The following is a 14,345-nucleotide window of genomic DNA, read 5'->3' on the forward strand; positions in this document are numbered from 1 at the left end:
CTTCCTTCTCTGTCTCTCTTCCTCCCTCCTTCTTTATTTTCCTTCTTCCTTCCTTCTTTCTTTCTTTCCTTCCTTCCTTCTTTCCTTTTTCCCATGACCTGCTTCTCTGTTCATCTCAGACATACTCCACACAGAGGTGGTCATACCTTTGGCCTTGCCATCACCCACAGATGTACCACTTGCATGTTCCTAAACTCTGAAATTGCCTTATCAGATAATAATGTTGTCATTCTACCTCTCTCTCTGCTTTGCCATCTTAAAACCTGTTCTTTGACCTCCCCAGATTCTGTCTCAGCACTAGCAATACTCTCCTCCCTTCCCTACCTTGACTCCTTGGTGACCAGGTCTGGCTCTCCTTCTCTCTCAAGGCCCCTTACTCTCTCACTGATCTTGCCCTGCCAAGGCCCAGAGCTGGCTCCCTCCCACTGTCTGCTGGCTTTGTTCCTACTCCTGTGCTGTGTTGACTGGATGCTGTATAAATGGGGTGAATTGAATTGAATTGAACCGGGTTGAACGCCTCCCAACCCTACTCTTTCTACACTTTGCTAATTGACTCACCATCCCGCTCACTATAGTCACTTTTCCAAGTGTTTTCATCCCTCCTCAAACCTACCATAGCTCCCCTTCTCCCCAGTCTCTTACTCAAGGATCTTGACATATTTTGCACCAAAAAAAAAATGGAGACCATTAGCCAAGAGGTCACTCTTTTCCCTCTCTTCCTGCATCACTCAGATGCCTTCCTCTGCTTTCTCTTTCATCACCACTGTTTCACGAGAAGTGGCCTTCCTTTCTTTTTCTTTGGAGGCAGTTAGGGGTTAAGTGACTTGCCCAGGGTAACACAGCTAGGAAGTGTCTGAGGTCAAATTTGAACTTAGGTCCTCCTGACTCCAGGGCTGGTGCTCTATCCAACTGCACCACCTAGCTGCCCCAGCCTTCCTTTCTAGGTGTGCAGAGTAATCCCTCTCCTCATGCCTTAGACTACTTTCCATCCCATCTTTTTCACCCTCTTTATATCATCCTCACTCTCACTATCTTCAAGCTCTCTGTGCCTCCAGATATACCCATGTCTTCAATGAATAATTTAATTAACAAAATCATCCCTAGCAGGCTTGTTTCCAAAATGCAAAATACTGGGTTTTTCTTCCATTCTCCATATACATTTTATAGGAAGCTCCTTACTATGCTGTAAAATGACAATAACCAAGCTCAGTCCCAAAGTAGATGAGGAAAATGCTGAATGAATTAACTCCTTAACTTCCTTAACTCAGAACAGAGTGGGGGGAGGTGTGGGGTTGTACAGGTGTGACCAAGTTGATGTTCAGTCTTGCTGAACTTTTTCTCTTTCTCTTTTAATTTTTTTTAAATAAGGGATAGCTTGGGCAGCTAGGTAGCACAGTGAATAGAGTGCTGACCCTGGAGTCAGGAGGACCTGAATTCAAATCCGACCTCAGACACTTAAAACTAGCTGTGTGACCTTGGGCAAGTCACTTAACTCCAATTGCCCTGCCTTCCCCCTACAATATATACATACATACATACATATATGTAGGATACCTCTATGGAAAGTGAAAGGAAGAAGGAAATGTTTGAAAAAGAGGGTGATGTTAAAATAAAAGATGTCAACCTACATTTTTTTCTAAGAAAACTTATCATCTTCCTTCCCCCCTTTCCACTAATCCATAGTTTATGGGCATAGCCTCCCTTTTGGATGGGCATAATAGTTATTTAAACGTCTTCCTTTGCCCCCCTCTCCCAAAGGTCAGTTCTCTTTAGCACCATACAAAAACCTTGGGCCAATATTATCGAGTATGATTATAAGATGAAACATAATCTGAAGGACCTCGTGCCACTGAAGGCCTTTCTTTTGCTGGGCACCAACGTGACCATAGTGGAGGAAAAGGTAACAATCGCCTTACAGGTAGTGAGTGGTGTTCAGGTGGGAAAATGGGGGTTTACTGTCCCTAATCCCAAGCTGTGTCTAAGGGTTGCCTGGTCTGGGGCAGGGTGAGGAGTACCCGAGAAAGGTTCTCATGTCTTCTTACAAAGCTGTTTTCCTTAGTGAAGCTTCTAGAGGCTTGGAGGAGGGGGGGGTGTACGCCCATACACCACCCTATTCATTAACCAGGAAGGGATGCACTTAAGGCAGGGGTGGGCAACATGAATAAAAGGGTTTGTTCTGTGAAGCTTGGATTGAGTCAAAGGGCTGCACTTGAAGACCTAGAGAGTCACATGTGGCCTTGAGGCCCCATGTTCCCTACCCCTGACTTAAGGGGTTCCTTTGTGCTTACTGCAACACAATGGCCTACTAAGGGGCTTCCTCAAAGTGCCTTTTACCTTTTGAACATAGTGCCTGACCCATAGTAGGAAATTACTAAATGCTTATTGACAGACTGGCTGAACCTTTGGTCTTACTGAGTGCCCTAGGTAATCCCTGCAAGGCTTATATCCATATTCCCCAGACCATTCAGTCTAGAGAATAATGGTGGAGATGGGGGAAATATTCATTAGAGATCCCTCTGATTTCCCTAGATAGTTTCTTGGCTAATTCTTCCTACTCCAGAGGAGAGTCCCCCAACTAACAAGAAAGGAAAAGGTGAGAAAGACAAGAACAAGGAAAAAGAGAGAGTCAAGAAGGGAAAAGAGAGAGTCAAGAAGGAAAAAGAGGACAAGGACAAGAAAAAGGGGAAAGGGAAAGAAAAAGAAAAAGGAAAGGAAAAGGAAGAAGAAAAAAAGAAGGTAGGTAGTGATAAAGGGCTGTGTGCCCCTGGCTTATAAAGAGGAGGTAGGGTCAGTGTGTGCCCCCTGTTTCTCTCTTCCATATAATGAATATTAGCTCTTCATTTCTAATAAATGTTTTTTCCTCATCAATTCTTTTATAAGTATCTTAAACTCAAATACATATTTTTATCAAAAGCCTTTTAAGAATATTTTCACATAAACCATACGATATAAAAGATTTTATTTTTGCTGAAATTAAAGGAATTCTTTTCCTAATATTAAATCATCTTTGATATACAAAGATATGTCCCCACCCAATCTTCTCCTCCAAATGCTTTCTGGACTCTGCTCAAACCTAATCCTTCTATTTTTTTTCATAAAAGTTAAAAAGGAGGGACACGCCTAAGGAATTTCGTCAGGATCCCCCTATCCTTCGAGTGCTGGGGAGTCAGCTGCTTAACCTGGAGCCCTTGCTATCTGGAGAGACCATGGTGGCCTCTCTGTGCAATTTTGGGACGGTCCGTACAGCCGAAACTGACAAAATGACCTATCTAAGGGTATGGCCCCTGACCCTCTGAAATACCCAGCTTTCTCACTGTTAGCCTGTGGCCAGCTCACCAATTCATCTTGCTTTCCCCAACGTGTTCCTTGGTTGTCAATCTACCTTACAGAGGAGGATGAAATCCAGCCAGAAGTAAAAATTGAACCTCTCCCCATCACCATGAAAACACAAGACAATGTTCTTTCCTAGCTTACTCTTCCTCTGGTCTGCTTTGGCTTTTATATTTTAACTAAAATAAGCCCACTTACATAAAGGAGAGGATTAGACAAAAGCGAAATGAACGTTCCCCTGCCAGGCTTCCACCACACACATCGATTGTCACTATGATCCCAAGTCCTTTATTGACCTTAGACACTGAGTCTCTAAAGCCAAGAGATGCAGAGGAGGAAGGAAAATTGGCGCTGGGAACCGGAAGAAAACCAAGGCCTGAACAATTCACAGACTTGAGCATAATGGTTAATTCAGAGCTCCCTAGAATCATAACCATCATAACCAGTCATAACTATTTAATGTCAGAAACGGAAGGGACCTTAGAACATAAGATGTCAGGCCTTAAAAGATCTCATTCAGGGGGCAGCTAGTTGGCACAGCAGATAGAGCACTGACTCTGGAGTCAAGAGGACCTGAGTTCAAATCCAGTCTCTCACACTTACTAGCTGTGTGACCCTGGGCAAGTCACTTAACCCCATTGCCTCAAAAAAAAATCTAATCCAACCTCTCATTTTGTGGAAGGGCAATTCAACTAAGGTTAAATCAATAAACCTTTACTAAATATATAAAGAGAGGGAAGTGAAGTGATGAATGCCCTACCTAGTAAATGGGAGAGCTAAGGCTAAGACCCCAGAGTTGCTGTCCTAACCATTCCAAATAAGATCCCTTTTTGCTTTTTTCAGGACCAAAAGGCAAAGAACAAGAAGGCTGCCAAACGAAAGGCGAAGGACAAAGGTAACTGGTTTGGGATAAGAACAACTAAACAGGTATTGATGGAGTGTTTGCTATGTGCCAGGTCCTACTGGTAAAGAAATCTAAGAGATGGCACTGCCCACACGAAGATTAGCTTATGATTAAGAGTAGAAGAGAAACCCACAGGAAATAATGAAGGCTTCTAAATTTTTATCGAATATTCCATTGGAGTCAGAAAGTCATCAATGTGGATTTCCCCTCTGCCTGCCTAACTATGAGTACCTGACTCCTTCTCGGATCATCCCAAAAGTTGGTGCTTTCCTCACTCTCTCTCCACATTAGAATACCGATGGTTCACACAGGTGGTCATTCAGTTATCCCTTACTCTCACCACGCCAGTAGCCCCTTCTCTGATGACATCCTTTGCATTGCTTCTCCTTTATCACTCTTCATAATCTTTTGTCTGCCCAAGCCCACCACTCACATTTCCATTGTTCTTTGGGTGATCTTCAGTGTAATTTCTTTGAAAATTATAGTAATCTATTGCTTATAGCCATATAACACTTCCAGAAAAATGTGGACATCAAAAGGATGGGCCTTTGTTTCAAGGAGAAGGTTGGATCTTTCTTGCTCTTCTCCTGCTCAGTTCTGGACCCAACTAATTGTCCATTTTTGGTGTTTGTCTACAATATGAAAATATTCACAAGGTTTCTTTCAAGTATGGATTCTCTAACATGGTCAGATGAACTCTCTGGAAGTTTTCTCTACATATTGGACCTATGAACAAGCTCTCTAGGCTACTGTACAATGTAGAAAATGGGCATTTTTTATCCCCTTCATTTTTGTTGAGTAGTTTGGTCAAACACTTCATAGTACTTATGGTTCTAATTGACTCCAATTGCTTCTGCACTCTTGGGTGGGAATGGTTGCCTACACCCTCCTCGCCCCCCTCAGTCATAAGGTCTCACTCCCATTTTTGGTATCTTCTCCTCCTTACAGATACCCTGAAACATTCTCTCAACACCCTTAAAATGGTGTGATCTCCTCTGTACATACCTGGTCTAATTTGACTGCTTTCCCCCTCTTTGCTTTCTTCAGTATCATTTTCACTTTTTTTTTTTTGGCTTTTTTGGAGGGGGAAGGCAGGGCAATTGGGGTTAAATGACTTGCCTAAGGTCACACGGCTAGTAAGTGTTAAATGTATTTTCACTTGCTTTATAACAATATCCAGGACTGTGGTGTTAGGGAAGGGAAAGGAATAAGCTTTCATGTAACTACAGGCACTGTGTGCTAAGCAATTTCCAAATATCTCATCTGATCCTCCCTCCCCTCAACCCTCGGAGGTATTTTACAGCCATTTTACAGATGAGGAAATGGAGGTAATCAGAGGTGAAGTGACCTGTCCAGGGCCACCCAGCAAGTAAGTGTCTGAGGCAGGATTTGAACTCGGATCTTCTTGACTTCAGGCCTGGTGCTCTATCCACTGTACCACCTAGAAGACTAAGTATTAGAGGGCAAGGAGCTCTATTATCCTTGATGGTGACAAGACTTGGTTATCGAAATCTTTGCAGATCTTTTGCTAAGACCAAACTCAGAAGATTTCTAGCATATGAAGATCTGCCAGGTCTTACCCTGCACTGGCAGAGCCATCGAAAGACTGCGGCAGGGCAGTGAGGCATCAGAGCAGGACCTTGGTGGAGTGGAGTTTTTGTTGGTGTTATTATTTTACTGGAACTTCTGTTCAGGAAACTCCATCTATCCCTCCGGATCAGCCCCTGCTCTGTGATGTCCAGGCTTAGAGAGTTGTCTGCTCTGCTGTCTGTGGTCACACGGCTACTATGTGTCAAAGCTAGGCCTTGATCCCAGGGCTTCCCAATTCCAAGGCCAGTCCTCTATCCACTTTATAGAGGACATTTGTTTTATTTATTTATTTTAAAGCAATTGGGATTAAGTAACTTGTTCAAGGTTACACGGCCAGCTATTTTTGTGTGGGTGCCGAGTATCTGAGGCCGGAACTGGAGGCCATTCTTTTTAAATGGGCAGAAAACTAAGGGGACCTGGGTTCAAATCTCACCTCTAATGCTTACCACTTTTGTGGCCACTTCATTAATCTCTCCAGTCTTGAGTTTCCTTATCTATAAAATGAGAGTACTAGATCAGAACTCACAGTCCCAAAGTCCTGAGTGCAGGCCAGAACTAGATTAAAATGCAAATTGGGTAATGTTGAATAAAATAAATGAAAATACAATACAACACAGATGATGTTAATCTGTGGTTTTCTAAGTTAATATGTTGCCTGAGGGAATCTGTTTCCGTCTGAGTTTGATACCAGTGGACTAGATGAGGTTCCTTCCAGCTCTAGAACTAAAATCCCATGTCTTTTCCTTATCTTCCTCTGCCATAGAAATCTGCTACATAGATCCAACATGGAAAACCACAGTTCCCCAAGCCTGAGTTCAGGGCATCTTGAGCCTGTGACATATGGTCCTGGCCTCCTTTAGTTACTTCTCTTGTCTAACGCATTGTGGTCCTCGTGCACCCTAATTTTCCCAGTCATCTTCTATGTTAGTGTGATGACAAGGTTTGTATTTGAGCTGAGTGTCGGAGGAAGCTGGGCATTCTAAGTGAGAGAGGTAAGGACGGAGGTGTGGGTGCCGAAAAGGAAGATGGCGCATCAGTGTGGACAAACCATAGGGGAGAGAGAGGAGGAAAGTATGAGATTGGAAAGTGGAATGAGGCCGGGTTATGAAGGGTCTTAAACATCACATAGAGGGAAGATAAATGCAAGTGTGTTATGAAGGGAGAAGACAACATTTAAGAGTGAGTTGGGAGTGTTAGGTCAGTGAGAGTGAGGAGGTCAGGACAGCACTGTGTTCTGAACTGGCATGATGGGGGTGGGGGGGGCAGTAGGGCCCTCACTGGGTTTGAAATAGGGGTGAATTTTGGGGGGAAACACAATAAATTCTTTCTTTCTTCATTAGTTTTCAACTTTCATTTTTATCAGATTTTGCGTTCCAAATTTTTTCTTCCTCCCCAAGACAGCAAGCAATCTGATGTAGGCCATGCATAACTATTAAACATATTCCCAATATAATGAATTTTGCTTTCGACATGTTGAGGTTGAGATTTCTATGGAACGTTTAGTTTGAAATGTCTAATAGAAAGTTGTAATGTGGAGTTGGGGTTCAGGAGAGAGACTAGGGCTGGATATATAAATCTGGGAATCACCTAAACAAATTGTTAACTAGATTGTGTTCCAGAGACCATGCCATAACAAAAAGCAGTTAAAGGTAAAGAGTATGTTTATCCTAGAGAAGAGAAGATTTGAGGGAGACAAGACATTTGTTTGGGGTATCTGAAGGGAGGTCATATGAAGGGTGATTGGACTAGTTCTTTGTCCCAGACAGTACAACTTGGCACAATGGATAGAAGTTTCAAGGGTAACTTTTTTTTTTTTACTTAAAATAAGGAAAAACTTCCTAGCAGTGAGTTATCCCAAGTTATCCCCGTCCTTGGAGGAGTTACAGTATTTCTTATCACTGGAGGTCTTCAAGTAGACACTGGAGGATCACTTGCTAAAAATGTTGTATGAGACATTCTTGTTCTTGGGTACTCCTCTCTCTCTAGGTTCAAGACATTCCTCCCTTCTGGTTTTCCTCCTCCCTATGGGATCACTCCTTGTCAGTCTCCTAGATCTTCATCTGACTCGTGTCTGCCAATTGTGGGCATCTCACAGGACCCTGTCCCGGGCCCTCTTGTCTTCTCCCTCCAGACTACTTTGACAATCTTGTCAGCAGCTGTGGATTAAATTGCTTTCTCTTTGCTAGTGATTTCCAGGTTATTTATCCAGCCCAAACCTCTCTCCTGACCTCTGGTCCCACATCTCCAGCTGCCGATTGAACATCTTGAACGGGTTGTGCTGTGGATGTCTTAAACTCAATACATCCACAGTGCCCCGCCTTCCTAATTTCTCATTATGCTCCCCGTCACCCAGACTCACAGCCCATGTGTTACCCTCACCTCCTTCCTCTTTCTCACCCCCATAGCCAAGCTATTGCCAAGTCCTGCCACTTCTGCCTCCACAGCCCTCTTATCTGCCCCCCTGACACAGGTGCTCATCATGGGCTGCCTGCTGGCTGGCCTCCCTGCCACAGATCTCTCCCCACTACAATCCATGCTCCACCTTGCTAAAGTACAGGTCTGCTCCCGTCCAGTAAACTCCAGTATAACCCGGCCCCTTCCTGCCTTTCCTGCTCTGCTCACGCCTTCCTCCCCACCTCGTCCTCCCTGTCCAGGGACGCTGGTCTCTGCTGATCCTCCCACATGAAGTTCCATCCAGAATGGATTCTCACCAGTCATCCGCCACCTCTGCCCCCCGGCCACCTTCTACAGGAAGCTCTTCCCAGTCCCCCTGAAAGCCAGGCTTTCCCTCCTAGCTTCCTTCCACTTCACCTTGGGTGTGTATGTAGTGTTTGCATGTTGTCTTCCCTCGTTAGACTGTAAGCCCCTTGAGGGCAAGGGCTGTCTTTCACCTCCCTTTGTATCCCCATCACTTAGCAGAGTGCCTGGTGTATGCTGGATGCTTGATAAATACGTGTTGACTGATTGACTGACTGATATTTGGAGGAGGACCCATGCGAACCTCAGAAAGGTAGGGATGAACCCTGCACTCAATCTCCAAATCCTTCTTAATGTAGTCGTGTCCTCAGGCTGTACACCCACCTGGGCTGACGGTTTTCACTGACGTATTCCCCGCTGGGTAAAGGCCAAGAGCAGACCCTGCCCACTTCCCTGGAGGCGTTTGGAGGCTGAGTCCGATTCCGGGAGGGAATGGCCGCCTGATTTACAGCTAATGGCTTCTCTTTTATTCTCAGACAAAAAGAAAGAGATCATGCTGTTTGAAGAGCCCGATTATCAGCCAGACCCCCTAACGGTGCGCGTGGAGATCCAGCTGTGTCAGTACAAGTCCCTGGCAGAAGTGCCGACCTTGTCCCCCTCTTGATCCTCTGCCCCATTCTTTGGGCCTCTTGGACTTGGGTGGTGAAGAGGTTTAGTTATAAATGGTTGTTTTGCTTGCAGTGACTGTTTCAAATAAATTCTTTTTTTTTTTTTTGAGGTAATCAGGGTTAAGTGACTTGCCCAGGGTCACATAGCTAGTAAGTGTCTGAACCCAGATTTGAACTCAGGTCCTCCTGACTCCAGGGCTGGTGCTCTATCCACTGTGCCACCAAGCTGCCCCTCAAATGTATTTTTTCAAGGGAAATTCTGCCCCCTCTACCAACCAGGACAATCTCCCATAAGCCAGGCATGATCATATGAGCCTAGTGAGGGAAGGCCAGTGCACCAGAGCTATTGGGCACAACTCATCCTGAGAAAGGACAGGGAGGCTAGTTGCCACCAAACCACTCCTGGCTAAGGAAGGTTCCTAGTCTACTGATTTCCCCTCTGTTAAGTGGATTGAAGAATTGATTTATTGCTCTGCATTTTGTAGTTTGACCCAAAGTATTTATTATCACTTCAGCTGTAAGGGAGGATGCATTTCAATCACAAACACAGTGTCTTAGGGACATCAAGAAGTTTCCTAGACAAATTGTGCTGGGCTAAACCTTTTTATATTCTTTGGAGAAACAAAAAAAAATCACATGAAGGCAGCAGACAAGATGAACAAAAGAATATAAAGTTGGCATGTTGATGCTGGTTCACAAGGCTGAATTAGCAGAGCATAGTAATGATGGAGCCATGACTGGAAAAGTCTGGGAACAAGTGATATCTTAACAAGTGATATTGATTATTCCAGGTTAAGCAGGTGCTTTTTCCATGTTTCTGCCTAGAAACAGCAAAGTAGATCTTTCCCATAGTCCTTCAGGCTATAGTAGCTAGACTACCCTCAGCTCTTTGCGGTAATACCAAGCTTCTCAAAGTTGTGGAATCCTCAGTCCACATTCACAGCCTTTTGTGTTTCTAAAGCAAAAATAAGTATCTAATAACCTCTGGTTGTTAAAAGAGACCAAGTCCCACAGACCTTATTTCTTTGGGAAGGTTTAGAGTGATTTTTGCTTGACAGAAGGATGGGAGAGGCATCAATGACCAAGCACAATGACAACAGGTCATAGGTACAGAGAGGCCTCGCCTGACCCACCAACAGGCTTAGCTAGTTACCCATCACTGAAACCATCCCCCTCATCATTACTTAGAACATAATAGTATTCCATCACAATCATATACCACAACTTGTTCAACCATCCCCCAACTAATGGGCATTGCCTCAATTTACAATTCTTGGCCACAACAAAAAGAGCTACTATAAATATTTTTGTAAATATGGGTCCTTTTCCTTTTTTTTTTGATCTCTTTAGGATACAGCCCTAGTAGTGTTATTGCTGGTTCAAAGGGTATGAACAGTTTGGGCATAGTTCCAAATTGTTCTCTAGAATTGGTGGAATTAGGTCACAACTCCACTAATAATGCTTTAGGGTCCCAATTTTTCCATATCTCTTCCAGCATTTGTCATTTACATTTTCATTTTCTGTCTCCTTAGCCAATCTGATAGGTGTGAGTTGTTTTGATGTGTATTTCTCTAATCAATAGTGAATTAGAGCATTTTTTTTCATGTGGCTATTAAAAGCTTTGATTTCTTTGCCTGTTGATATTTCTTGATCATGTATCAATTGGGGAATTGCTCATATTTTTATAAATTTGACTTACTTCCCTACATATTTGAGAAATGAGACCTTTATCAGAGGAAATTGCTAATAAAATTTTCCCCTTGGTCTCCTGTTTTCCTTCTAATTTTGTCCACATTAGTTTGGCTTGTGTAAAACCTGTTTTAATGTCATGTACTCAAAATTATCCACTTCATTTCCTGCAATCCTATGTATCTCTTGCTTGGCCATAAACTCTTCCCTCCACTCAACTTTTGGAGTGATCTTTTTAAAGCTCAGATCTGACTGTGTCACATACTCTTCCCCTTCCCTCCCCCCATTCAATAAACGCATCTACCATCTTGTGGGCTACATGACCTGCAAATCTCACTGATGTGATTTTATTGCTTTGGAAAATAAGTTAAAATTTATGCATTCAGAGCAAAGGTTCTTCATACTTCCAACTGGGTGGGAGAATGTTTTTGGTCCTATAACCCTAGACCAGCCTGTCACTTTGGTTTCCATTGGAAATCAAACAAGATGTAGAATACTAGTCATTTCCGCTTCTCTGAATATGCTTATCAGTGAACAACAACGGGTTTCTTGATCAGGTATAACGTATAAAGATCCTCAGACTAATTGACAAGCTAATGGTAAGACCCTGTAGTTCAGGATTCCCAATTTTTTGTTGCCAGTTACAAAGCACATTCATTCCCCACCAAAGGAAATCTCTCATGATCCACAAGTCTATGAGAGAGTCGGGCCCCTCTTGGCTAGCCTAGAGATCTCCTCCTTCCTATGAATTTCAGCCATGGGAGGGTGGTTGGACAGAGTGGCCCGAGCATTCATGTGACCCATGATGACAATGGTTTGTCAAGAGAGGAATTTTCACATGGACCAAGTCACAAGGTTGACTGGACAGCAGAGTTCTTCTGGCTCTTTGCCAAGGTAAGCTGCCTCTGTTTATGGAAGAATCCAACACATTTCTGACAAAATATTCTATCTGTGGGGTGAATGCCAGTGAGGAGTTGAGGATGAAACCAAAGTTTCAAGCCTGGGTAACTGAGACAATGGTAGCTCCCTTGACAGTTCATGGAGAAGAAAGGAGAGTTTGGGGAAAGGTAGTAAGTTCTGTTTGGGACATGCTGAGTTGAAGATGCTTATAAAACATCAAGTTCAAGATTTCCCACAGGCCATTGGTGATGTGAACTTGGAGCTCAGAAAAAAAACTAATACCAGAGATCTAGGAGCCATTTGCATAGACATAATAATTTAATCTTAATGCCTAGAGAAAGCACCAACAGGATCTCAGAAGATAAAATTCAGGACTAAACAAGTTTCCATCATTCCCTTTAGAGTAGCCTAGAGCCCGTCTTTAATACAAAGTTCCAATTTGGTGAAGAAAGGCTGGAAAAATGAGTAAATAAAAAGTACCACAATAAAGAACTATTATGATACCAGGGAAATGTAAGACACAAACTCAGAAGAAAAAAAAATATCACCAAAACATTTACAAGCAAAGACTCAAAGAAAAAATAACTTGGCTCCAATTTCAACTAGAATTTCTGGAAGAAATGATGAAAGAGTTAAAATGATATTACAAATTAAGTGACCACTATGGAAAATAATTAGAAAAGAAATGAGATCTTTGCAAAACACTCTTAGAACTAACAACTTAGTAAGAGAGGCACAAAACCTTACCCAATTTACAACAGACTCCTTGAAGAATGTAATAAAAAGCAGAATCTAATAATGTTTACAAGAAACACAAAATATTAAAATGAGAGGCTAGAGCCAAAATCATGTTTCAACAGAACTAGATGAAAGGTAATTTAAAGGCCACTTTATTTTAAAGTTAGCACCTGCCATTTCTCTGATTTCCACTCAGACCTACATTCTTCAGGGACATGAAATAGGGTTTAGCGGCAGCTAGGTGGAGCAGTGAATAGGGCACCAGTCCTGGAGTCAGAAGGAACTGAGTTCAAATTTAGCCTCAGACACTTGACACTTAATAGCTGTGTGACCTTGGGCAAATGGCTTAACTCTGATTTAGATAAAGTATTTGAACTATACAGTAATGGTATATTGTTGTATTATGTTGTTGATTTTTTAAAGTGCAGAGAACTGCTTTTCTGGTGGCAAAGAATTGGGAGTTGAGGGAATGCCCATCCATTGGGGAATAGGTGAACAAATTGTGGTATATGATTTTAATGGAATGCTTTCAGAAAAACCTCTCAAAAAACATGAACTTATGCAAAGTGAAATGAGTAGAATCAGGAGAGCATTGTACACAGTAACAGCTATTGTAAGATGATCAGTTGAGAATGATTTAGGTATTCTCTAAGACAACTCTGAAGGACCTTTGATGAAAAATGCTATCCATCCCCAAAGAAAGAACTGATGGAGTCTTAATGCAGATCAAAGTATATGCTTTACTTTATTTTTCTTGTGTTTGTATTTTGGTCTGTGTTTTCTCTTAAAATGCAACTAATATGGAAATAAGTTTGACATAACGACACATGTATAACCCATATGAAATTGCTTGCTTTCTCAATGAAGGAGGTGGGGAGGAAGAGAGAGAATTTGGAACTCAGTTTTAAAAAACAAATGTTGAAAATTGTTTTTATACATAATTTGGGGAAATAAAATACCAAATTTAAAAAAGAATAGAGAGCTGAATGCTTTAAGAAATAGACAGGGGTGGCTAGGTGGCACAATGAATAGAGCACCGGCCCTGGAATCAGGAGGACCTGAGTTCAAATACAGCCTCAGACACTTAACACACTTACTAGCTGTGTGACTTTGGGCAAGTCACTTAACCCCAATTGCCCTCCAAAAAAAAAGCAAAAAAAAGAGAAAAGAAATAGACAGACATGGGGGAGAGAAAAGATAGAGATACAGGAGAAGAGACAGCACAGAATCTGTAGCACTCTAGGGAGTCTCTCCTCTCCTTCCTATTCAATCACACATTTAGTTCATTATGCCTCCAGGACACCCCCCCCCCAAAATTGGAAAACCTCCAATAGCTATATAGCTAGTCTCTTCCCATTAAGATTTTTATCTACCAGAATCCCCTTCAGCTAACGACCGGGGAGAATTAACACAAGATATCCCTTTTGCATCTCAAAAGGAATTCTTATCCATGGGGTTGCCAACTCCAATCACTAGTGCCCAGAAAAACTGGAGGAGTCAGGAAGGGATCCCTATTGTTATATTGTTATAGAATTGGTACAGCTGTTCTGGAAATCAATTTGGAATGATATGTTACTAAGCTCTTCATACCCTTCGACCCCGTGATTCAAGCCATCAACATTAAGTACTATGGATGGATGGAGGGAGGGAGGGAGGGATGGATGGTGGAGGGAGGGGGGGAGGGAGGGATGGAGGGAGGGAGGGGGGGAGGGAAGGGGGGAGGGGGGGGGGGGGGGATGGAAGGGGGGGGGGAGGGAGGGATGGGGGGAGGGGGAGGAGGGAGGAGGTATAGGTGGGAGGAGGTGAGAATGAAAAGAGAGATACAGTGG

The 14,345-nt window shown here is 42.9% G+C and overlaps 1 protein-coding gene across 1 annotated transcript in view; it reads left to right on the forward strand.

Annotated features, from left to right (window-relative positions):
• The window catches only part of LRRC43 (leucine rich repeat containing 43), a 34,392-nt gene extending 25,207 nt beyond the window's left edge, over positions 1-9,185 (forward strand). The window contains exons 8-12 of the mRNA XM_069081602.1: positions 1,759-1,900; positions 2,530-2,736; positions 3,102-3,275; positions 4,174-4,225; positions 9,058-9,185. Coding sequence (XP_068937703.1) covers positions 1,759-1,900; positions 2,530-2,736; positions 3,102-3,275; positions 4,174-4,225; positions 9,058-9,185 — 703 coding nt within the window. The remainder of the gene's footprint in view (positions 1-1,758; positions 1,901-2,529; positions 2,737-3,101; positions 3,276-4,173; positions 4,226-9,057) is intronic.
• Positions 9,186-14,345: the final 5,160 nt, after the last annotated feature.

Source organism: Petaurus breviceps, unplaced genomic scaffold (assembly GCF_028583685.1).
Source record: "Petaurus breviceps papuanus isolate PSGF00001 unplaced genomic scaffold, PetGlider_PUasm1.0 99, whole genome shotgun sequence".
Taxonomy (NCBI): Eukaryota; Metazoa; Chordata; class Mammalia; order Diprotodontia; family Petauridae; genus Petaurus; species Petaurus breviceps.